The sequence below is a fragment of the Diachasma alloeum genome, unplaced genomic scaffold (assembly GCF_001412515.2).
Source record: "Diachasma alloeum isolate Michigan unplaced genomic scaffold, Dall2.0 Dall_scaffold_00841, whole genome shotgun sequence".
NCBI lineage: Eukaryota > Metazoa > Arthropoda > Insecta > Hymenoptera > Braconidae > Diachasma > Diachasma alloeum.
In genome coordinates, this window is record NW_021680965.1 from 92,106 (window position 1) to 116,936 (window position 24,831).

Here is a 24,831-nt window from a genome sequence, read left to right on the forward strand (position 1 = left end):
CATTGAATTTTATGACAATTGATCCAATTCGATAGGTGTAAATGTAATAAATTTTAGGGAGGAAACCCCGCACTTCTTGTTTTTGATGTCTTTCTCCACAAAGAAAATCATAACAAAGGACAAATAATATTTGACTTCATTTCTTTGCGTGTCTCCAGTGAAGATGAATGTGAAATTAATCAATACATGATTATTTTCGAACATTGGGGACTCCGCGGAACTGAGCAATAGAAGTTTCAATGGGAACATCATTGAATCTTATGACAAATGATCCAATTCGATAGGTGAAAATGTAACAAGTTTTAGGGGGGAAACCCCTCACTTCTTGTTTTTGATGTCTTTCTCTTTAAAGAAAATCATAACAAAAGATAAATCATATTTGACTGCATTTCTTTGCATGTCTCCAGTTAAGATGAATGTCAAATTAATCAATACATGATTATTTTCGGAAATTCGGGACTGCGCGCAACTGAGCAATGGAAGTTTCAATGGGAACACTTGTGATGTCCAAGAATTAATCATTCAATTCTTTACTTGATTAAATCTTTTGGGGTATTTTATTCAATTTTTTAGCCACGTGAAATTTACCATAAGTATAAATATATTACAAATAAAGTTAAAATTGAAAATGAACGTAAAAGTGCAGAGCAAAGCACTTCGACCATCGACCTCAGAACACCTGCATGACGGACGTCACGAAATTTGCCTGACAACACTCAAAAGTGCTGAAAAGACAGATCGACTCCACGATCCTAACAACTTCAAAAATTCACATATTATATTTAGTCTATAAACACCTGTGGAGTTGTAGTTATCTCGGTGGAGTCTTTAACGTGGAATCGATCTGTCTCTTCCATCCTCTCAGTGATAATTCGCATGAGAGTCGATATTACGCGTAGTGACTGATTGAATAATAGTAAACTGGTGATTAGATTGAAGTGTATAGCGATCTGAAGTCCTTTAATCGAAATTAGCGTTAGCTCTTGCATTTTAAGAAATAAATTATAATTACGCGAGTGTGGACATTCTCAAAATTAAAAACTTTAAACAAAAACAATTAAATTAAACTTCTCATAAACTCGAGTGCGTGAATGTGACTTGAAAATAAGTAACCATAATAGTGTAAATTACTGGTGGAGAAAACATTGTTAAGTTACCGAAGGATCTACAACGAACAATAATTTGGATTACTACGAAATTTAAATAATTATCAGAGACAATTGTGAGTAAACATATAAATCAGACCAAAAGTAATTTTCAATCAAACTTCAATCAATTGTGACTCAATTTTCAATCTATTCTCAAATAAAGTCAAAATATAAATAGAAACTCTCCAGGGGAAAGTTCAGATTCATAAATAATTTCACATAAACTTTAACAATTGTATAAACTCCGATTGACAAGGAATAGAAATAAATGTTTCTTTTGAGCATAACCATAACCCGGAATCTTTAGTTCAATTTCTTCTCATCCTAGAATCCCTGGAATTCCCTCTAATCAATTGTCAGTCAAACCGCAGTCAATTCTCAATCATTTATTAATCAAGTTTCACTCAAATAGATTTCAGTCAATTACCAGTCAAACTTCAATCAATTCTCAATCATTTTTCAATCAATTTACAATCAGATTTCAATCAGATCTCAATCAACTATTAATCTATTGTCAGCCAACAAGTTGGAATCAATTAGAAAACAAGGGAAGAGTTATAAACGAAACTTAGCGTCGTCCAAATAAAATAAAATGACAGTAAAATATCCAATTAAATTTCTCATCCGGAACTTTAATTATTAATCATTTTACGTACAGAATTCTACCCCCTGTTACCGGAATTCACCCTAATTCATAAAGTTGTCCTTCGACGCTGATAACGTCTCCGGACAGAACACACCATTGAATCCAATGACAATTGGCCAAATTCGAGAGGTGAAAATATGATAAGTTTTAGGGGGGAAACCCCCCCCCCCTTCTTGTTTTTGATGTCTTTCTCTTTAAAGAAAATCATACCAAAAAATAAGTAATACTTGACTTCCTTTCTTTGCTTATCTCCAGTGAAGATAAATGTCTGAGCAATGGAAGTTTCAATGGGAACAACATTGAATCCTAGGACAGATGGTCCAATTCGATGGGTGAAAATGTAACAAGTTGTACGGGGAAAACTCACTTCTTGTTTTTGATGTCTTTAAAGAAAATCATAACAAAGGATAAATAATATTTGACTTCATTTCTTTGCATGTCTCCAGTTAAGATGAATGTCAAATTGATCGATACATGATTATTTTCGGAAATTCGGGACTGCGCGGAACTGAGCAATGGAAGTTTCAATGGGAACACCATTGAATCCTATGACAATTGGCCAAATTCGATAGGTGAAAATGTAATAAGTTTTAGGGGGAAACCTCTCACTTCTTGTTTTTGATGTGTTTCTCTTTAAAGAAATCATAACAAATGATGAATAATATTTGACTCCATTTCTTTGCGTGTCTCCAGTTAAGATGAATGTCAAATTAATCAATACATGATTATTTTCGGAAATTCGGACTGCGCGCAACTGAGCAATGGAAGTTTCAATGGGAATACCCTTGAATCCTATGACAATTGATCAAATTCGATAGGTGAAAATGTAATAAGTTTTAGGGGAAAACCGCCCCCCCTTCTTGTTTTTGATGTCTTTCTCTTAAAAAAAAATCATAACAAAAGGTAAATAATATTTGACTCCATTTTTTTGCGTGTCTCCAGTTAAGATGAATGTCAAATTAATCAATAACTTGATTATTTTCGAACATTGGGGACTGCGCGCAACTGAGCAATGGACGTTTCAATGGGAACACCATTGAATCCTATGACAATTGGCCAAATTCGATAGGTGAAATGTAATAAGTTTTACGGGGGCAACCCCTCACTTCTTGTTTTTGATGTCTTTCTCTTTAAAGAAAATCACATTAAAAGATAAATAATATTTGACTTCATTTTATTGCGTATCTGCAGTGAAGATGAATGTCAAATTAATCAGAACATGATTATTTTCGAAGAATGGGGACTGCGCGGAGCTGTGCAATGGAAGTTTCAATGGAAACACCATTGAATCCTATGACAATTGGCCCAATTCGATAGGTGAAAATGTAATAAGTAATAAGTTTTAGGAGGAAAGCCCTCGCTTTTTGTTTCTGATGTCTTTCCCTTTAAAGAAAATCATAACAAAAGATAAATAATATTCGACTCCATTTTTTGGCGTGTCTCCAGTTAAGATGAATGTCAAATTAATCAATACATGATTATTTTCGGAAATTCGGGACTGCGCGCTACTGAGCAATGGAAGTTTCAATGGGAACACCATTGAATCCTATGACAATTGGCCCAATTCGATGGGTTAAAATGTAATGAGTTTTAGGGGGAAAACTCCTCACTTCTTGTTTTTGATGTCTTTAAAGAAATTCATAACAAAGGATAAATAATATTTGACTTCATTTCTTTGCGTATCTCCAGTGAAGATGAATGTCAAATTAATCTACGTCACTACGTGATTATTTTCGAACATTGGTGACTGCGCGGAATTGAGCAATGGAAGTTTCAGTGGGAACACCATTGAATCCTATGATAATTGGGTGAATTTGATGGGTAAGAAACATAATAAGTTTTAGGGGGAAAATTCGCTTTTTTTCTAGTTTGATGTCTTACTCTTTAAAGAAAATCACAGCAGAAGATGAATAATATTTGACTTCATTTCTTTGCGTCTCTCCAGTTAAGATGAATGTCAAATCAATTAATACATAACCATTCTCAAAAATTGGTAATTGACGATGAACTGATTAATGAAATCTCTAATCAGAACACCATTGGATCCTATGACAATTGGGTAAATTTAATGGGTAAACAAATAATAAGTTTACGGGGAAAACCCGATTATTTCATGGACGTGAAACTAGCGACTCGATTTAGGTAAACCTAGAGGTGCACGAATATTTCTAATTGTACACAAATAACGCGACAGTTAGATTAACCCGAAAATTAACGGTCAAATAAACCGTACTTATGGGTGACATCAAACGTAATTATCGGTAAATTTTACCGACTACACGATTAAATTAACCGTCGCGAAGGGTTAATTGATTTCTAATTGCCGTTAATTTAACCATTCTCAAAGATAAATCAACCTTACAGTTCGTTCAAAATTCCTTAGATAGGAATACCCAAAAATTTTCCCGTAATGGAATGAGGTTATTTCAACCGCAACTTTTACGGTTAAATTAACCGCGAACAACGTGTGGTTTACCCCAAAAGTCGGGGTAATTTAACCGTTAACAAGTTTTCGATTTTTTATGGTTAAATTAACCGTGAGTACGTTTAAATTAACCACTGCAACGGTTAATTTAACTGTATCGTTTTTTGGGTTTGCGTACAAACTCATTGTCCCTTACAATAATTTGTACAAATGCTTGTTTGAACCTTACACCCTTAGACTCCTCTGGAACGAATATTCCGTTGGAAAATTTTCCGCTAGTTTCACCTCCATGATTACTTCTTGTTTGACGTATTTCTCTTTGAACAAAATCATAACAAAAGATGAATATTATCTTACCTCGTGTTTTCCATGTATGGCTAGGTCAAGTGAACGTTTGATTAATGGATATATAATTATTCCCAAAAATAGGGAATTCACGAAGAACTGAGCGATGGACGTTTCAACGGGGACGCCATTAAATCCAACATTAATTGGGGTTATTTGATAGGTAAAAACATAATAAGTTTCAGGGAGGAAAACCCCCTTATTTCTTGTTCTATGCCTTTCTCTTTGAACGATATCATAACCGAAGATGAATAATATTTTACTTTTTTTTCTTTGTGTGTATGCAGTTAAGATGAATGTCCGATACAAGATTATTCTCGAAGATTGAAATTTCACGAGAAAATGAGGTATGGAAGTTCCAATGAAAATACCATTGAATTCTATAACAATTGGATACATTTGCTGGGTAATAATATGATAAGTTTTAAGGGAAAACCCCCTTGCCGGGCTTTACTATGCTATCTAGGACAATTCTCCAGCAGTTCAAACTCCAATATTTGAAATTTTTGAAAAGAATATCTCTTCCATCGAATGAAATTTTTCAACTCAACGGATCAGGAATTTCATGATTTCGTCAATTTTATTGAAAACAAAAGAATAACTGAGAAACAACTAAACATTAAATGAAACATTAAATGGCCGTTTTTTGACGTATTAGATAGTTTTTGGTTCCTCCTCGTCCGCAGAACTCAATGATCCAGATGCACTTGAAGATCGTGATGAATTTGACGAAGACAATGCCTGTGGTTCCTTTGGACGCCTCGTGTCCTGGCCTTTCGCATTTTTATCGGTATCAGAGCCTGAGCCACTAGATGAAGAAATTTGAATTCGAGGCAGACAAACTTTTTTGTTTGTCCTTCTCAATTTACTCGGTCCGTCATTAGCCTTTCTTCTCTTCCTCTTCTTTGCTATTTCTTTAGATGTGCCGGGTTCCTCAGAAGTTTCTTTCGGCTCTGCAACAGATAGGTAGAGGGCATCAAGACGAGTATCTTGCGAATAAATCATAAAAATTGCTTGAGTAGTTAACGAGATATTCACAAAAGTATTCCCATACTACATCTCGAATATTTACGGAACTACTCTTCCGATTCTGCCTGTCCCAAGTCCCGAGCTACGATATCCGGAAAATTACATCCTACAAAATTTCAACTTTTTACTACAATCTTTTCTTGAGTTATCATCCATACAACCTTTTTGATGAAAAATAAAAAAAGAGGGCAAGAATCATCGGTTGATGAATGCAGAGAGCCTTATATTGTAATCCAATTAGATAGGTTTCATCGTGAGGAAGATTTTGAAAAAAAACAAGGATCAGTTGCAAACTTTGGATGAAATAAAAGAAGAACGATAGACGAAAGTTTGCTATATCTCGGAAACCGCTACATCGATCGAGCTCAAATGGTGCACAGATTTGGATCGCGATAGTGTCTACTTATAGCCAAAATTCGGAATTTTCACCGTCAACCGTTCGTAAATAATCGACGCAGTTCACTGTCTACTCATATAAATCCATGCGTGAAAAAATAGGCAGATACAGGCATTTTTTATAAACATTATATCTTTAAACTTCATGAAATTTTAAATCATTTGCACATAAAATTAGACATTCGAAATGAATGACGTTTACAAAGCTGCCAGTTAGAAGCAGAAGAACTCACTCTTTGGTTTGGGCTGCTTTTTTTTTATTCATATTTCCGATTTTCACGCGCAGATACGAATCAATTTTGTCCAACTCCTTTACGATCTCGTCGTCCTCGGTCCAGCCTTTGTAGGTTGTGAGGAAATATTTGTAGATGTTTGCAAATTAAAAATTCATTTTTCTGAAACCTGACGTAATTGCGACTCACTGAGAATAGATCCGTGCAAAATGGGACTGTCGGGCACTATGGAACACCACGAATTCACTGAAAGAATCCTCAGCGCAATGAAAAATATAGAAAAACAATGCAGAAACCCAGATGTCTGATTTTTGTCTACCGTCCCGTTTTCCACTGGCCACTCCTAAATAGAATTTTTGGATAACATAAAAAAGCATATGGAGGCTGGAGGTTTTTCAAAAAATCAATCATTGAAGCCTTATACATTAAATGGATGAAAAAAAAATATGATTATTATTCAATGCTGTGAGGTTTGTTTTTTGGGGAATCAATTCCGTGTCGTGCGAAAATCTGCGAAACCTCCATTACCACGTGTCCACAGCTAAATTACGATTTAATAACGATCTTACCTTATTGGCATTAATCATCTAGTATCCTGGAGGGGGTACTTTTTCTCCTGCTTCCAAGAATATCTCCAAGTCACGAACTGGTTCTTCTAAAATAAAAAAAAAAACAGGAAAACGTGGGTAAATGTTATTTTATGCTGTGAGTATATCGTTCTGGTTGAAAAAGTGACAATCTGCTCCCGGATGAGTATACTTTATGATGCTGTTATGATTGTTTTGGACTCTGATGTGACCTCCATTAAAACCTTGTTGGAGGCTCAATTAATATCCGATCAAATGTACTGATTGGACCCCCACTTATATAAAATCCCATTCAAGGTCATGTTGAATTGATTAAAACTCGGAATCAAACTCATTAATTTTGGGACAATGAACCATTGAAGCCTATGAATTAAATTGATGTTGAATGTTAATTTGAATGTTGATTAACCAACGATTCATTTCGGCAAACCGAGGATCTCGGTCAAAAGATACTATCATCATCTTCTTTCAATTTGGTCAGAAAGATAGTGAAACGATCATCTTCAGCCTTCATTGGATCAACTCCAACTGTTGTTTGTTGAGGAATCGTGAAAAAATCGAATTGTAGGAAAATGTGAAGATCTTGAGAACCATATTATCGATTACATGCGAATTAATACCAAACAATAGCGCTTATTGAAGTTTACCTTCCATCTCAAAATCAGGATTTGATGGATTACTTATGAAGAAAATCATAAGAAAAATTATCACATGCAGATATGTATCGATATATACATATACACATAGAAATATGGACTAAAAATTACGCATTCGAACTGTTCAGATCATATTCAGTCATTCTAACATAACGAATGAAAAACATAAATATTGACAGATACAATGCTTCCATCTGGAAGCAAAAATTGTAACGAAGGACGCTTGGTAGAGACCATTTCATCCTCTTGCATAGAAATGCATCGATTTCAGATATCGATGTTAATTGAAATTCATAGGGTAGCAGGACAAGAGATTTACACCTGGCAACGGCAAACTCGTGATGATAAATTCTTTACCTTTCAAGTCTTTCCAGGCTGCTATCAATTGTTCAAATTGGGTGCACGAAAACTCGTGGCACATCTTGAGGGACTCCTTAATTTCTCCAATCTGTACCTGCAGACTGTTTACCATTTTCAGAATAGGTTTATATGAAGTATTTTTCAATGCATCTATCTGCTCCTGCATGGCTCTCAGCTGTTCGAGGACTTGGGCTCGGGTTGGAGAGTCAGCTCTCGATTTTTTAGACTTCTGCATTCCTGATTTCTGAAATCCCAAACCGCTTCTCGCGTAAAGTACGATACCTCATAAAATTGTCACACCACAACAGAAGCAGAGGTTTTTGGCGAAGGATATAATTATATCTTTCGCCAATTTCTGAAAACTCTGCTTCTCTTTTGGTATGGTCATTAGTCTTTCCTCTGAGTTTTATACGAGATGGTTGACTTTCTAAATATATTATCTCTGATACGGAATCAAAATGGAACAAGTGAAACTGGCTGACAATTACCTCTTTCTTTCTTTTCTTCTTCGGGGGCTCGGTCTTCTCTTTATTCCCATCCTCAGCACGCTGGATTCCTGGAGCGTTCTGCACAAAATGAAAGAATTCAGTTTATCAAGTAAAGAATTGCGGTAAGAGAAGCGTGGAGATATCCGTTGATCTGGACAAAATACTATACGATATCTGTAGGTACACAAACGTGTACCTATAGAGAATTCTCTCCCCGGTTTTTCAAAGGAATAATTATACGAATCATTACGGGGTCCCTCCAACTTTGCGAATTATTCAACAATTTACAATTTCTACCCTCCAACAATTATCAATGAGATGTAAAAATGATTAATTACATTCGGGATTTCTGCACTTCCATCCACGGTATAACCCTTTGGATCTGGAATTACTCCCTCCATGTGGACTGGTACCTCGGAGTTGAGAATTGAGCCAGCATCCGGAATGTCTTTCTGTCATGAATCGATAGGGTACTAACATTATTTCCTTATCTCAAGAACATATGATTAATTTGTGAGATCAGGTATTTTCTCCTTTCAAAGTTTATATCTTGGATATTTCTGTGATTGTTATAATTTACTCGATGTTGGGTACATGCAAAATATATATGGTGGCATATATATGCCCACGTATATTCAACATTTATCTCGAATCGTCCACTTTATGCTGAAACGTATGCAAATCTTAAGATATAATTGATCCATTAATATACATATATCTTTCCCATGACAGAGATGAACCAATGGATTTTTATGGATGCTAATCAAACAATTGAGTTAAAACAAAAAACTTTGATGACTATGCATTCCTCAAATTTTTACGAAACCAGGAGTGATTGAAATCCTACACTGCAAATTAATATATCCGTAACTAATATGGAAGACTAATTCAGTATCACGTACGTATTCTCCCCTTTATCAACATGGCTGTCAGCAACTACAACCAAATCGGGCTCCAACGGGTCAACAACTTGCTCAGTGATTGAGTTCTCCTCCTTACCATCACTAGATTCCGATTCCTGCGTGTCCTTGAAATGTTATAAAAAGCTATCATTTCGATTTGCAAAATTAAATTGTTTTTTCCTGATCCCAGAATAGATGAACAATCGGCTCTCACCGTATTCCCTCGACAAGTCTCTTCACTTTGTAAATTCTCAGAGTTATTAACCTTCATAGGAGAAATAAGAACGCGCAGTACCTGTGCATCGAAATAACAAAGATTATCACGCGTACCGGATAAAATATTGGTGTAAGGAGTACAGATATCCAAGGATTTCACTCACGTTGAAACTTGAAATGGTCGGAGCACTAGTTTTGACTAGTTCATTCTCAATCACATTGTTTTCCTTGTCATCCTCTCCATCAGATACATTAACGGTTTGTTGTTCATCAATATGCAGATTCTTCCCCTTCAATTTCTAAATATTCACAATGTTAATCTCAAGTTTAACAATTATAAGAAACAATATTCCAGCGGAAATACCGCTGCAACGTCGTTCTACCCACAAGCATAAAAATGGTATATTTGCATAGTAGTATGAGAAAGTCGTTTTGACAAATGTGATATTCACTTGCCTGCTCATGGTCTTTTTTCAATTCAGCCAATTGTTTGGATAAATCCATATCCACTTGACTCTGCATTGTACTTTTTGATCTCAGAATACTTGAATTTTCTATGTCTGATGTATCAGTGGTCGTAGATGCTGAGTGTGTTCTGCGCAAAGAGTAGATTCGTAGTCTTCCATTTTTTATTTCTTCTTCCATTCCTTCTTTAGACTCTACATAAAATTTCGATATTTATTGCGCTGATCTTGAACTCTTAACAGGTGTCCGATTTATTTAGACACTGAAAACTCCGTTCAGGATATGCAATAATTGATTAGAATATCTAACAATTAACTTTAGGATTCTCTAGAAACGGATATATGGGTTTTCATCGAACTTAGTTGTGATTAGACTCCGGTCAACATTGAGGTTAACCAAGTGCTCCTGTTGTTTTTTAGTGTAATATATGAACAATCGAAATTTTCATTAATTACCCCAGTGGAATGAATTAGCAGATTCATTTGGAATTCCATTTCCCTTCCCTGAATAAGATCCTTCTTACGCTATGCCGCGGTTAGATTGCCCATGAACTCCCAATTAACTTTTGACAGATACTCTTCTTACCTGAGACTTTGGGTATACATATCTCCTCTTTCGTTGATCTCAATTTGTAACGTTTATCAAGTTGCCAACAGTTGAAGTAAAATTTCGAAATATTGCTCGTTTCCACAACTGCCCATTGCCCTGATTGGACATATTTCACTGCAGCATACCCCTCCATTCTGCAGTCTAGAGAACATTATTATGAATGAGCTTACTTACTCTACATATCACATAAACGAAATCTTTCTGGTTCAAAAACCACGGTACTAAATCGAAGAAAATCGTAATTCTAATATGCACGATAATGAGACGCAAAGACAAGTATCAGTTTCCATTAAAACAACCACGATATTGAATACCAAGAACATGGTATTGAATGTACTCAGATTTACTGATAAAAGTCCTCAACTCTGATACTTTTGAGTGGTGAAAACGAAAATCTATGATTCATAAAATAAGGACATTGGGGTTTTCCAGTAACATCTGTCTCTCCTTCAATTACGGTTTTATTTGTTTATTACGGTTCGACCTCATGAACCCGATTTCTCTTCCCGTCTCGATCACATGACTGTTGTTTCCCCAATGGTTCTTATTTTAATAACCTAATATTCCTTTCTTTGAGAACCCGAAGTCCTTTGGAATTTGAAAAATAAGAGAAAATGTGGCTTCATTCAAGTGTTATGGCGGGTGACATTCGATGAAATTAGTGATAGCTAGAACTTTTCTATCGGATTCTGAGGGAAAATTCTCATTGTCGATGTGAGTATTCCACTGGAATAGAGAAATTGTTACGAGAACCCAAAAGCTTACTTTCTCAGCTATGATAATTGTAGATGCTAGTATTGCAAAGAGAAATGTGCATATACTAGTTCACATATTACGGTCACTAATGTATTATCTGTTAATTTAAAAAGAGACGGCTGCACAACTGCATATCCACACGCAACGTCCGTGAAATGTTAGTTCAACGAACCCATTTGCAAGAGATCCAAAAACGAACGATTAGATAGACAGTTCACTAGAACAACATGAAAAAATAAGGGTCAACAAAGTATAGGAATTGAAGGCACTTCGACGATGGGCAGATATTACAGTCTGTGACCGGAATGGTTTATTGCAAATTATTTATATGACAATTCTTCGTTTGTTATAATGTATGGGACATACCCTGGCAAGTCGCGAGATTCTGAATTTCATGGTGTCCGATTTGAGACAGGGTAAACTTGAATCAACCCTGTGTTTAAACTCAAATTTCGACATTTGTCTCTTTGAATGCAATTTTTTACTCCCGGTAATTAGTTCCACGAAGTTGTCTATTTTTGATTAATGATGATTATTCATTAAAAAAAGAAAAAACGTGACACATCATCACTGGATGTCACAGGGAGATTTTTCGATACATAACCATTAAATTTAAAATCAGAGTTTTTTCCGAGTGTAATGCGAATCTTTAGTTATTCATGTGTATGTACATGTTTTAGAATGTCATTGCATCTTCACGTTTGGTGTTAAATCATGCAGAATTGAAGTTTCCCCGCCCCGGAATGGAAGTGAAATTTATTCATTGAATTTTCATCATATCTATATTTAAGTTTAGATTTATTTCGATTTCATCTGGGAAAGGAAAATTCGTGCTCATTATTTACAAAGGTAGGAACATGGCGACAAAAATCGACGCCGGAAATAAATTTTTATAGTATATTACGTTGCAAGGGCAGTAACTCGGTGATTACTGACCGAGCGACGCATGCAGTTTTTCTTTGCAGGTACATGTAATCACAGCGTTAGGGTTCTACCGGGTGACGTGTAATCTAGTAAACGCTAACGCTGTAATTACACGCACGTGCAATGAAAAGTGATATGATAGTGACGTACGTGGGCTTACGCACGCGAAAGGGCAATGCGTGTGCACGCCTATTCAGTGGCGCTACTATACTATACAGCAATTCTGCGTATTTGTGGAATGCTAGAAATCGAAAATATTATTTTTGTATTCGTCGGAAAGGAAAAAATGATTCCAAGCGGGTGAATATGAATTGAATTCATACGTTGAATTGGCACATTGAATATACGTCCCCAAAAATGAATAAAATCTCATAAAGAACAACAGATAATGAATTCACTCTTTCTTTGAAACTGAGTGCTCATCGGACCCCTGCATTTCGTATCTTATTTCTCATTGGAAAAAATAACAATCATTGAACCGCTGTTTGTCAAACAGTTCTATCATATATTTTTCTTTGAAAAAAAAAATAGAATGAGACCTAGAAAATCTTGGAAAATCATGAGGAATTCCGCTTTGAGATCCAGTGATGCGCCAGGTGCCAACTCATCTAAGGGCATGAGAAGATTATTTCAATGAGATTTATTGAAACAGAACATCAACTTTTCCGAATCAATCAAAGTTTTGTGCTCTCCACTGTCTGCGTCACATTGGGTGAATAACAAATGTTGTCCTCTGAATCTTCATAAAAAGTAGAAATTTTTTGTTTTGTCAATTTGCTACGCAAATCGTCTTCGTAATTTTAAAATTGCGTCAAAAAGTAAATATTTCGAAATTTAATTTTGGTTGAATGATTTTGATTTGAAAAATTTTGAAATACGGCATTTTCTGTTTAACTGATTGAGGTCATTAGAATTATACGGTCACGTTTTTTTGACTTGGTAGGCGCCTCCCTTCTCAGTCACCAAACATGGTTTATTCCATTGGAAAAGTTTCTGCACGACGTCTCGAGTACGATCGAGGCGTATCATATATTTAATTGATTGTAATTTTCAAAAAAAAATTGCATAAATAACTTTAAATCTATTAGAGATACCGAAAATGGCATAGGAACCTTCGTTATAGAGAGTCGCAAACAAAAAATCCGAATGAAAATTTCGCTATGTCAGATAGTTACCGAAATATCCTATATAATTGACTCATCCCTTCCATGACCCAACCACCGAATGGATTCATCAATTAATCACCATAAGCCTTGATCCTTCATGAAATAATGAATGGACTTGGCATACTTGTAATTATAGGATTTAGATTTGTATTGGAGCTGCACCACGTTTTTTTGCTTTCTTTTGTGAACAACTTTTTAAAAAACACCTCACTATGCAGACCGCAGCAGCGATTTGTTGCCTCTCTGCGAAATTAGCACAGACACTATAAAAATTATCCCCTCTTTCACTCCACAAGACACTGAATCCTCTATTCACCCTAAAGAATTCCTCGTTCCAGTTTTTTATTCCACCGAAAAATCCATGAATTTTAATTTTCTCTTCCCGATGGATCAACACTCCATTGTACCTTGGCCGACCGCAGCAGACCTTTTTTGGTAAAGAAATAATCATTAAAAAAAAACAGAAGAAACTTCACGCACTGCTTGCCATATAAAATCGTAATTTTCACTATTAAAAAATCAATTAAAAGCCATTTCATTTAGATATAAAATTCCATTGTGTCCATCTGGAACATATGAGAAATTGACTGGCGAGGCGAAATGAATAATAAGAAGACGTCAGTAAGAACAAAATAGAGAAAAAGAGGTATGACAATAGTGAGTGGCTTAGTACTCATAGCTGGATGATAATGTAATAGTTAAGAATGATGGAGCCTCAGTGATAAGCTTGCTTACAATACTATTTTTAACGAACTCAAAAAAATTAACACAAACAATGTGAAACCATTCCCGGAAAACCTAACGAGAACCCATGAGTAGCGAAGACTGGCGTTTTCCAGAAAATAAAAATGAAGAAAAAGGACTTCAAAGTACGTCCCACGAAGTATATCGAAGTATAAGTGGTAACAGTCTATGAGAACCTGGCAAGTGCATAGATATCCAGAGACGCGACAAGATTAATTAAATATGATCCTTTATTGAATATGAATATAATCGTCGATATAGGAAGAGTATACGACGATTTAAAAAAAAAATGGTCCTAATGTGTATTTTATAGTTTTTTTTGTATGAGAGCATGCCGTCATTTTTTTCATCCTTCTAACGCGGCCGTATAGTCATGATCGCAACTTAGTGTCATAATAGTACATTTCGATACTAGGGCGTGGAGAACATTTCTGGCGAATATGAGGTTACAGAACGAGCCTTCGGCTCATGAGAGAAGTCCACATAACGCGCTTACTGACGTCAACCGAAAAGTGGAAAAAAGTAAACTCTCGCCAAAAAAAAAATTGAATAACTGTAAATAGTGAACAGCCATAGAAACATTGACCAAAAAAAATGAAGGAAATGAATACTGAGCCCTTCGATTGTAATATTTCTGGAAAAACATTTAATCCTCCATTGAAAATTCTGGGAAAAAACCTTCAGCATAAAAATATCCATTGTTATTGATAAATTTTTTTCACATGGCCAAAAAATATTATATGAAAAAATATGGACCAAAAATCTCATATACCTCAGAGACTCAGAGAGAACTAAGACGTTTATTTTTCGTAAACATGGGTGACCTCGGACGAAGCAATGCACGAATCATACAAGGAAGCCCCATTTCAGGGCTGAATAAAGCACCAAAACACTGGTGTTTCTCTGTGTTTTTTTTCCTTACTTCAATCATAAATAATCTGAGATGACGAAATGTCAAGTTAATTGTAACCACGCGATAGGATATGCCTACTGGATAAATATATAATGTATCAGACAATACCGAAATAGTAGGCGATGATGGAAAAAAGTATCCGTTTCTCAATTATCTATTTATTTTCTAGCTTTTGAGTGAACCAAAAGAATAAAAAATCCAAATTCAGAGATGATGATCGGTAATAGGAAACGAGGGGGATAACATGTAGAGTGCGAAGAAACGTAATTCATTGGAATCGATTATCTTTTCCTCACGTCATCCGACAATTTGCAGGGATGGATCACTGATTCCCGCCTAATTTTTTGTATCCAACAAGCTAGGTAGTTGTGGTAAAAACAATTGGAAGAAAGGTATATGTACCTAGCACCACTAATTCCTCTTACTTCATGTCACCCTCAGCCAGTATGGGCCGACTACGCGAAATAAAAATTCCGGGTTATAGGATTTAAGGGGGGAGACAAAATCCGTCTTAACTGCATTGAAATTCCCCTCGATATTAGGACAAAAAAAGTCAGATTGGTAGATAACTTGTCAAAGAATATTTTTAAACCCTTCACCAACTTAATAATAATTCAAGAAATGTGAATTCCCGGTGCTTTTATATTTGATGCCATCGAGAAACACATCAACCACGAGGAGACTGTGAACGTAATATTATTGAAAATAATTCACTTGTGACGGAATCCTGTTTATTGTCCTCCAACTAATTGAACCGACTTAAATAACACTTCGATATTCAATTAAACTGACTTGTTGACGCGTTTTTTGTTGATTGCAAAACGATTTATGTCCTCGTTAACCCTTAGCGGCCACACCTCACCCAGGCCACATAGCAGCCACAACGGGGTAACTCATTACCCCACGAGAAAAAACGCAATTGGACAAGTTGTACAGATGTTTTAAAATTTTTTAATTATTAGGTCATGTTCGTTGAACAGATTTTCAACTTTTCTGATGATTTAAGTTAGTTAATTCATAGATGGCGTTGTAAAAACTGGTCATATAGGTCAAAATTCTGAAAAAAGGGCTTTTTTCTGAAAAAAATTCATAACTCCGCCATTTTTAAATATTAAGGGCTAGTATTTTGGAATGGTCTGCACAGTATATGCCACTACCATAAAAAAATAATAGTATCCGCCGATTATTCAAAAACCATATTTATTTTGCAAAATTACTGGAGGAAAAAATGAAAAAAATGACAAATCATGAAATTGTTTTTTTTTGCATTTTATTAGTTTTTAAATACACATTCATGATTGGAAAAGTGAAAAAATATTATATTGAGGATGAATGAAGCAGAAATAATGAATGTGAGTTATATTCAAAGACCAGTACAGCCCGTACCTCCGTGCCTGGTCAGTTTGATCAAGTAGTTCTCTCCCTTTATTTCTCGTCCGAAAATTGTACATTTGAATAAAATTCAAAAATTCATGAATAATTTTCAATGGATATAGAACTAAGTATATGGGGTATTCCATGTGAACTCACCCAGGTCAAAACCCTCACCATCGCTAATCATATTGCCGATTTTTTTTGTGGTTATATATGGAAAAATATGACTTCTCAAATTTTTTCAGATTTTTTAAGGCATCCTGTGGACAGCCATGTTTTTTTGCAAGTTTTATCTTAAAATGCCTGTAACTTCCGTAAAAATCAACCGATTTGAGTTTTTTTTTTACCAAAATGTGCGTCTTCGAACACACTTTTCATATAAAAATATGCAAATTTTTTTCAATTCGTTCTTCCATCGATTTCCTCAGAAAAACCTCAAAAAACTTCAAAAATCGAGTCGTTTTCAAAGTTGGACCTTTTTCATATTTTTCAAAAAAATTCAGTGAATACATTGGACCAAAACAAAATTTTTCACCAAAGGCCAAAGTGGGCTTCCCATTTCGTGGCCGTCATTTCCAATTTGAATATATGAATCCGGGATGGAAAATTTGAAAAATTTCAAAATTCTTTTCGTATTTGAACGCAGAAGCATTATTTGACTTGACCGTCTGAAGAATCACTGCATTATATTCGAATCAGGAACAATTTGATGATTTTTTGAAAATTCGTTAACAATAAATCTTCCCGAGTGGTGTGTTCTAATAGAGACCCCACTTTGGCCTTTGGTGAAAATTTTTATTTTAGTCCAATATATTCACTGAAATTTTTTGAAAAATATAAAAAGGGTCCAACTTTGAAAACGACTCGTTTTCTGAAGTTTTTTGAAATTTTTCTGAGGAAATGGATGGAAGAACGAATTGAAAAAATTGGCCTATTTTTATATGGAAAGTGTAGTCGAAGACGCACATTTTGTAAAAAAAAAATCAAATCGGTTGATTTTTACGGAAGTTAGAGGCATTTGAAGATAAAACTTGCAAAAAAACATGGCTGCCCACAGGATGCCTCAAAAAATCTGAAAAAATTTGAGAAGTCATATTTTTCCATATACAACCACAGAAAAAATCGGCAATATGATTGGGGATGGTGAGGGTTTTGACCTGGGTGAGTTCACATGGAATACCCCATATATATAAATAGGATGTTGCAAAGTGGAAAAAAATAATGACTAGAACCGACTTTGCCTCATGCATTGACGATAAATGATATTTTTATTTTACATGCAATTAATTTCTAGAGAAATTGTTAATACAGATAACCTTGTCTAGGATTAAAAACAAGTAATTGATTGAGAGAAATGTTTCGTTTACACAAAATTAATGTTAAAGAAAAAAAATGAAAATACCTATCTTTGAAATTATGTCACACAGAGAAAAAAAGTCTCTAAATTTTCTAAAGAGGGTTTTTGATTCTAGAAACTTTGGTTTCCAACCTTCAAGTTTCTGAATTCTAGAAATCTTCTTAATTTTAGAGAACTATCGTTTAAAATTAATCCTCGATAGGTTTATTGATTCTAGAATTTTTGAATTTTTTAGTTCCGGAGTCCTTCATGTATTGATTTGCGAATTTTGAAATTTTCGGTTTATTTTTTCTTTTTTATTTTAATTTCCAAGTTTTTAGTTTTTTGACTTCTTCAATTTATTTATTTATTTTTATTTTTATTTGTAAAGGAAATTGTTCCGAGCAAGCTCGCAACAGGCCATTGCCCGAGGGCCTTCAGCCAGAGGCCATTGGCCGAGGGCCTTCAGCCAGTTCTTCAATTTTCGCGTTTCTAAGTCAACGTGTTTTTTACTTTTTCTTCTCGAAAGATCAAAATTTTTGAATTGTTCAATTCCTTGTTCAGGGAATTCCTAGCGTTAGAAAATTTGGATTCTAAAATTTCCAAAATTTTCAAAACTTTCAAATTTCTCCAAATTTTAAAATTTTAAAATTTTACAAATTTTTCAAATTTTACAAATTTTTCAAATTTTTCAAAATTTTCAAAATTTTCAAAATTTTCATAATTTTTAAAATTTTCAAATTTTTAAATTTTTTTAAAATTTTCAAATTTTTCAAAATTTTCAAAATGTTTAAAATTTTTAAAATTTTCAAAATTTTCAAAATTTTCAAAATTTTCAAAATCTTGTAAATTTTCAAAATTTTCAAAATCTTAACAATTTTTAAAATTTTCAAAATTTTTAAATACTATAAGTTTTGAAATGCTGTTTTGAAATTTTTGAAATTTTTCATTTTGAAACATTTGGAAATTTTGACCATTCCAGAATTAAAAACTTGGATAATGGAAAACCCAGAAATTTTGAGAAGAAGAAGCCAACCACTCAGTGATTTAAAAACCCAAAAATTCGAAAAGGCAACAGAAAAATTAAAATTAAAAATTTGAAAGCGATTCATATTTCTAGCGATTAAAAAAATGAAACAGTGATTTCAATGTTCATTACTGCAAGAAATAATTCTAAATCGGTTTCAGAAATATTGCTTTTGCGAAAATATACTCGAAGTGTTCAGTTTTTATCCTCCCACCGAGGATAAAATTTAAGAATAGAGATTTTTAGAATTTAGGAACCAGTTTCTAAAATTTAGAAACTTTTTTTCTCTGTCCAAGACTTGCAATGTAATTATAGGAGTTCTTTGGCCAATCGACACTTGCATGCGCGAATTACAGTGTTGAAAATTGTTCATTCGATGTTTGTACATTCTTGATGAGGTTTGTTCTGAACAATTGTTTTCTAGGTCCAAACTGAGTATCAAAAAAGAGAAGAGTGGAGAATCAAAACTCTAAGGTGAGTGTTTATAATCATTTCTTCATCCATTCTATTCTATTCTGTTTTCAGTCAAAGTTCGCAGTCATTTCTAGTTATCATAAAAATAGTCCCCATTTCAATATTCGATAATGATGCAATAGAACGACTGAAATATGTTAGACATTAGGTACATAGAGCTTTTCTAAATGAATGGGGCGAGAATTTTTTTAGGTTTTGGAAAAAAACCGGGAGATTGCAGACCGGAGAAAAATTTGAGTTACAAACTTTTTTTTTAGGTGAATGATCTGATCCTGTTGTTGATTTTCCCATCCGTTTTAGTTGCATGGAATTCAATCGAGTATTAATATATTGCAAAAATATATGTCATGTTATCACATCTTCAAGTATTCAAAAGCCCATTTAGGGAAGTTTCAATCGCATTGAACAATAATAACGGAGATAGTGACATTAATTATTGACAATACCTTTACGTCATCCTTAAAAAAATAGGAAACAGACGCATTGTCACATTTTTTTCTGATTATAGAGGTTTTGAAAATCTTGAGAATAATTATCATAACACTCCAACTCACCTTCTTAGAGCAGATTGCGAAGTCACAGCACAGAAATCGCCAGAAATGCAGGTTCTGTCTTCTCTCCGTTGTAGCATCAGTTCATGTGACTGGGATAGTTGTTTTTCGCTTGCCAATAAACCACTTTTTAATTGTGTGTATAATTTACTTTAGTAAGTTTAGTAAGTAATAATTATTCCAATCATATATAATTTTTAATATATTTAGAGAGGTGTTTAAGTAACTTAAAGTTGGTAGCTAAGAATATCAGAATAGATATCCTGATAACGATCCATTGACATCTTATACAAATTATCCATGAGATCGGTGAGCTGGGACAAATCTACTCTTGACATCCATGCATGTTGGAGTTTTTCTTGCTCGAAATAACTTTCGATAAAATCGTTCAAATCTGTTAGTTTTTCGTCAGAAATAAATGAATGAGAGCATATTTGCCAAAGAACCAATGTCGCATGAGCATTTAATGTTGCGTTGGAGAGATACAAACGCACTGAGTGGGGGTTTCTCCCAATTCATGAAAATTGAGCTTTGAATGGATCGGGATTGAATTCATCGTTTATGTGATTCTAACAAAGGATTTATGTGAGATGAATGAATTGATTATTTCGTCTCATTAAAAAATATTCATTACAATGAATATTCGATAGGTAAATAACAGAGTAGCGTAAGCGCAAATTTTCCTGAGTTTTTTTAATGTTATTGCATACAAGCATATCTCCATTTTTCTATTACTTCTGTATATTCTGTCGCACAATTGACTGTTTCAGCCTATGAACGAAAATTTATGTCATGAGTGCGTAAATCCTACTTTTGTTTACGTTAAATGGACTTAAATCACTTTTGTTATAATGTCAATGGGTCACATCTAAAAAAATCGGAAATACACGCTCGTCTAGAATTGAAAAAAAAAAACATTTTGAGAAAAGGCGGAACATTGAACATTGGCGGAACAAGGCAGAACACAGAACATTGTTTTGGAGTTACGCTAGTCTGATATTTGTGTTAAAAAGGCGTGTCTCCAAGATTTGCAAAATCATTGAATAAATTTCCGGAAACTACGTTAAAATTGTGTTAAGAAGAGTGGTAAATGACCTGAAATGTCAGAGGAAACTGACAGACCCGAGAACGATTGAGATAACTTTCGTAATTTTTCCTCTACATCATTCCTGAGTGGAACACGAATCGTAGAATTATTTCGGATGATTTTAAAGTCACTGCTCGGTGTCGAAGGGCCCCCGATCTCTGTATTTATGAGATTGTAATTGACGATTTTTAGAGGGCTGAGTGCTACGTTATTGATGCTCACTTGGCCTTGAGATTTATCGTCGAACGTCAATTCTCGATGAACATTTGATTTTGCGTTGAGAGACTCTTGTACTTCTTCTGTTTGTCATCAATTTGATCTTCTGAAGGAAATAAATCAGTGCTGATTGGAACCCAATTTTCCTCTGGAGTAAGCAGAATAAATTGGCTATTTTGAACACGGTTCGAATTTTCAGGCGTTCTCGGCAAAGTGGTGCGCTCAGGACTTTTCGATTCAGAATAGCACTCGGGAGTTTCTGAAACGATTATGTATTTTGGATAATGAGGGCGGTTTGGAGGAGTTTTCGATAATAAATGATTGTTAACCATTCTTTAACAAGAGAGACTGGAATGACGGCGAGCATTTATTTCAATATCCATCTAATAACATTAATTCAACTAGAGCAGTGTTCGACGTCGTTTTTTCACTTTCAAATATTCACTTTGAGTAGTTTTCCAAACGTTCAAGCTCCACTTCACGTGTTTTATGTTCTTTCTTCACGGCCTTTATTATTTCTGAACAGACTATTTTTCTATAAAAAAACGTCACTAGTCCAGTTTTGTTATTGGCGGCCATATGCAATTTTTGTCCTTCGTATTCGGTATTTGTCAGTCAAATATATAAAATAGCTAACTTGACCACGGGAGGCATTAAAAGAAATAGACGGATATTGGACTCCTCTGAAGTCGAATGGCTAGATTTTGATTACATCTTAACTATGGTATTTGTTCGGAAAATGCAAAGAAAAAAAACATTTTCCGAGTTACGATTGTCTGACATATGCTGGTAATATTCAAGCGTACCTGCAATAATTGCGCTCTTATATGATGCGATCGTAGTTTTTAATAAAAAAAAATTTCCAACAAACAAACGTGAAGGAAGAGTTACGTTAATTCCACACAATTTTTTTGAACACACGTTAGTATATGACAAAAAAAATCATAACGCTTAATTTTAATAATTAAGTACCTGTAAACATGAAAACCATTATTGATGGAAATACGTTTTTCTGCTCCGGAAATCTTGGCGCCTACGCTACTCTGTTATTTACCCATCGATATATTGAAATAGAAGAGGCATAATTATTCTCAAATGCTTCAAGACGATGGCACAAGGGTGTGTCAAGCATCTAGTATCTTGATATAAAAAAAAAACATTTACCCTATTCCGTGCATCCTCAAAACTTTACATCCTGTTGATGTTTTAACGAAAAAGAATATTTTTATTGTTTTTCCCGCATTTCGGTATGTTTTTCTTACTCTCGAGGCTTCGTAACTGAATATATGAACGACATGAAGGCCCCAACTAGTAATAGCCCGGCGAGGGCCCAGCAAGCCCTATTAACTGGGTACTCGTGCAGCCGGGCCGAGTGAAGGGGACGATTGAGGGCCAGCCACAGTCCAGCTTGAATTTCTCCTTGCGGTTTCCCCTCATTAATGGGTGACATCTATGATCATGTTATTAGTCTTTGCTCCTCGAAATTCCTGATTATTTGATCCTCTTAACATAATATTATAATATTATTTTGCATATTTCTTCCGTTTGACTTGGAAATTGGTGAAATTTCCCGAAATATCTCATTTTCTTCCTCTGTGATCTACTTGAATGATGAATTTAACCACTTCTGAAGTAATGGGGTTACATTAACACTACTCCCCTCGTGGAAATCAGGTCATCAGATTTTGACAAATTATGACATAAAATGTTAAATTCTGATAGATTATGTCCGAAAATTGCGTAGAAATTATGTCAGCATTTGTTAGAATTTATCCGAATCCGTCATATTCTGTCAGAATCTGAGTAATTCGTAAAAAATTGACAAAATTTGATCGGAATTTGGGACGGGTTGGTCAGATAATGTCAGAATTTCTCATCAGAAATATGATACCATCTTATAAATTCTGACAAATTCTGTCATCATATGACATAATATATTAATTATTCTTGAGCTCAAAGTCGTTATTTGATAGCATTTCATCGCATTATATGTCAGAGTATATTATATGCCGACATAATTTGCCAAATTTTGACGGATGATATAATTTATTGGCACATTTGCACAGAAAATGGCAGCCCAGAATGACTGAATTTGTCATTAATGGTCATTTTTTCATAAATTATGACATTATGACATTATTTGACATATTCTTACATTTTCTGACGGTATTCTTTCCACAGATGATTGTCAGAATATGTCATCATCGGACATCCTATGACATCATAGAATAGAATAGAATAGAATAGAAAATGTGCGGCTGGTCACTTAAAGCGCCCAGAGTCACCTAAATCATACGATCTTTTATAACTTCCGCCTTAGTTTCGGTCAGTCACACAGCCCCAGCCCTCTGTTTCTCACTAGGGTAATAAGGCTGGTGACAGCCGCTTGTTGTAAGTCTTCCGGTTCCAGGAAAGCCTGGCCCCAGATTTTATAGCGACGGAGTGCTAATAGGGGGCATTCACATAAAATGTGGATGACGCCCTCCTTATCCCCTCCGCACAGTCTGCAGTCTTCTTGTTCTGCAAGTTTCATCTTGAACAGACGAGCTCTGAGAGCTGTATGACCCGTAAGGAGCCCTACTGCTACCCTCAGATCCCCTCTGTGCAACTCCAGAAGCTTTCTGGTCCTAACTCTTAGTTGCCCTCTCATAAGCAGTTTCGCTTGTCTGCAGGTCGCAACTTTCTCCCAACGCCTGACATGATCCCGCTGGAAATGATCTTTAATAAGAGTTTTTCCCACTGCGAAGGGCATGTCAAGCAGGCCGCGTGAGGGCACCCTTTCTGTACCCTCCCTGGCCAGCTTATCTACCTCTTCATTACCCAGAATCCCATGGTGACCTGGCACCCAGGTTACGGTGACCCGGTTGTTTTTACCCAGTGTGTCCAATGCCTGCATGCATTCCCACACCACCTGTGACTCTGTAGTGGGTTTTTCCAGGGCGTATATCGCCGCCTGGCTGGCACTGTAGATGAATATTTTCATTTTTTTTGTGTCTCTCGCGTTCAGATACTGTGCACACTTAAATATGTCCAGCATCTCTGCTTGAAAGACGGTTGAATGATGGTCCAGCGGAAAACTCTCTCCGAAGCCATCTTTCAGACGGTAGATGCCTGCCCCAAAACTTTCATTGAAGCCAGAGCCGTCCGTAAACCAGTAGTCCTCTCTTGGTCCTGGTTTACGTTTCGAGTCTAGCCACTCCTGTCTGGGTGGTATACTCGTTCTGAAAGTTTTCCTGATCTGATACTTCCTAGGAATCCTATCCGTCTTACCTATGAAGGGTCGATCATTGATTAGGCTAAGCCTTGTATGGCCTTGGCCCGTCATCTTCCATTCTAGTTGGCACCTTAGTCTATATGCAGTTGTGGTAGCACAACTCACAACCCTAAGGTCGAGGGGTGGGATACTGAGTGCTATTTCTAGCGCCTCAGTAGGTGTCGATTTCATGGCTCCTGTTGCAGCCCTCAGGAAGGTTCCCTGTAGGCTTTTCAACAGGTTCCTTGTTTCCGTCTTACTCACCCTCGGCCACCAGACGACCGCAGCGTATAACAGTCTCGGAAGTAGAACTATTTGGTAGAGCCAGAGCATCATTTTAGGATTGAGTCCCCATGTCCTGCCCACAGCTCTCCTGCATGCCCACATAGAGGCAAACACTTTATTTCTCTGAGTACAGATATGTTCTTTACAGCTAAGTTTATTATCTAGGAGGGCACCCAGATATTTCACTCTGCTGGTGTAGTTTATCTCCGAGCCATTTAGC

The 24,831-nt window shown here is 35.4% G+C and overlaps 1 protein-coding gene across 1 annotated transcript; it reads right to left on the reverse strand.

The window, feature by feature from the left end:
- Positions 1–5,218: 5,218 nt before the first annotated feature.
- LOC107044932 lies at positions 5,219–9,953 on the reverse strand. The gene is made up of 8 exons (XM_015267020.1): positions 9,888–9,953; positions 9,596–9,730; positions 9,430–9,510; positions 9,236–9,340; positions 8,652–8,765; positions 8,314–8,391; positions 7,823–8,069; positions 5,219–5,553 (listed from the first exon to the last, which is right to left on the reverse strand). Exons 1-8 carry the CDS (start codon positions 9,951–9,953, stop codon positions 5,219–5,221), a joined length of 1,161 nt encoding a protein of 386 aa, XP_015122506.1.
- Positions 9,954–24,831: the final 14,878 nt, after the last annotated feature.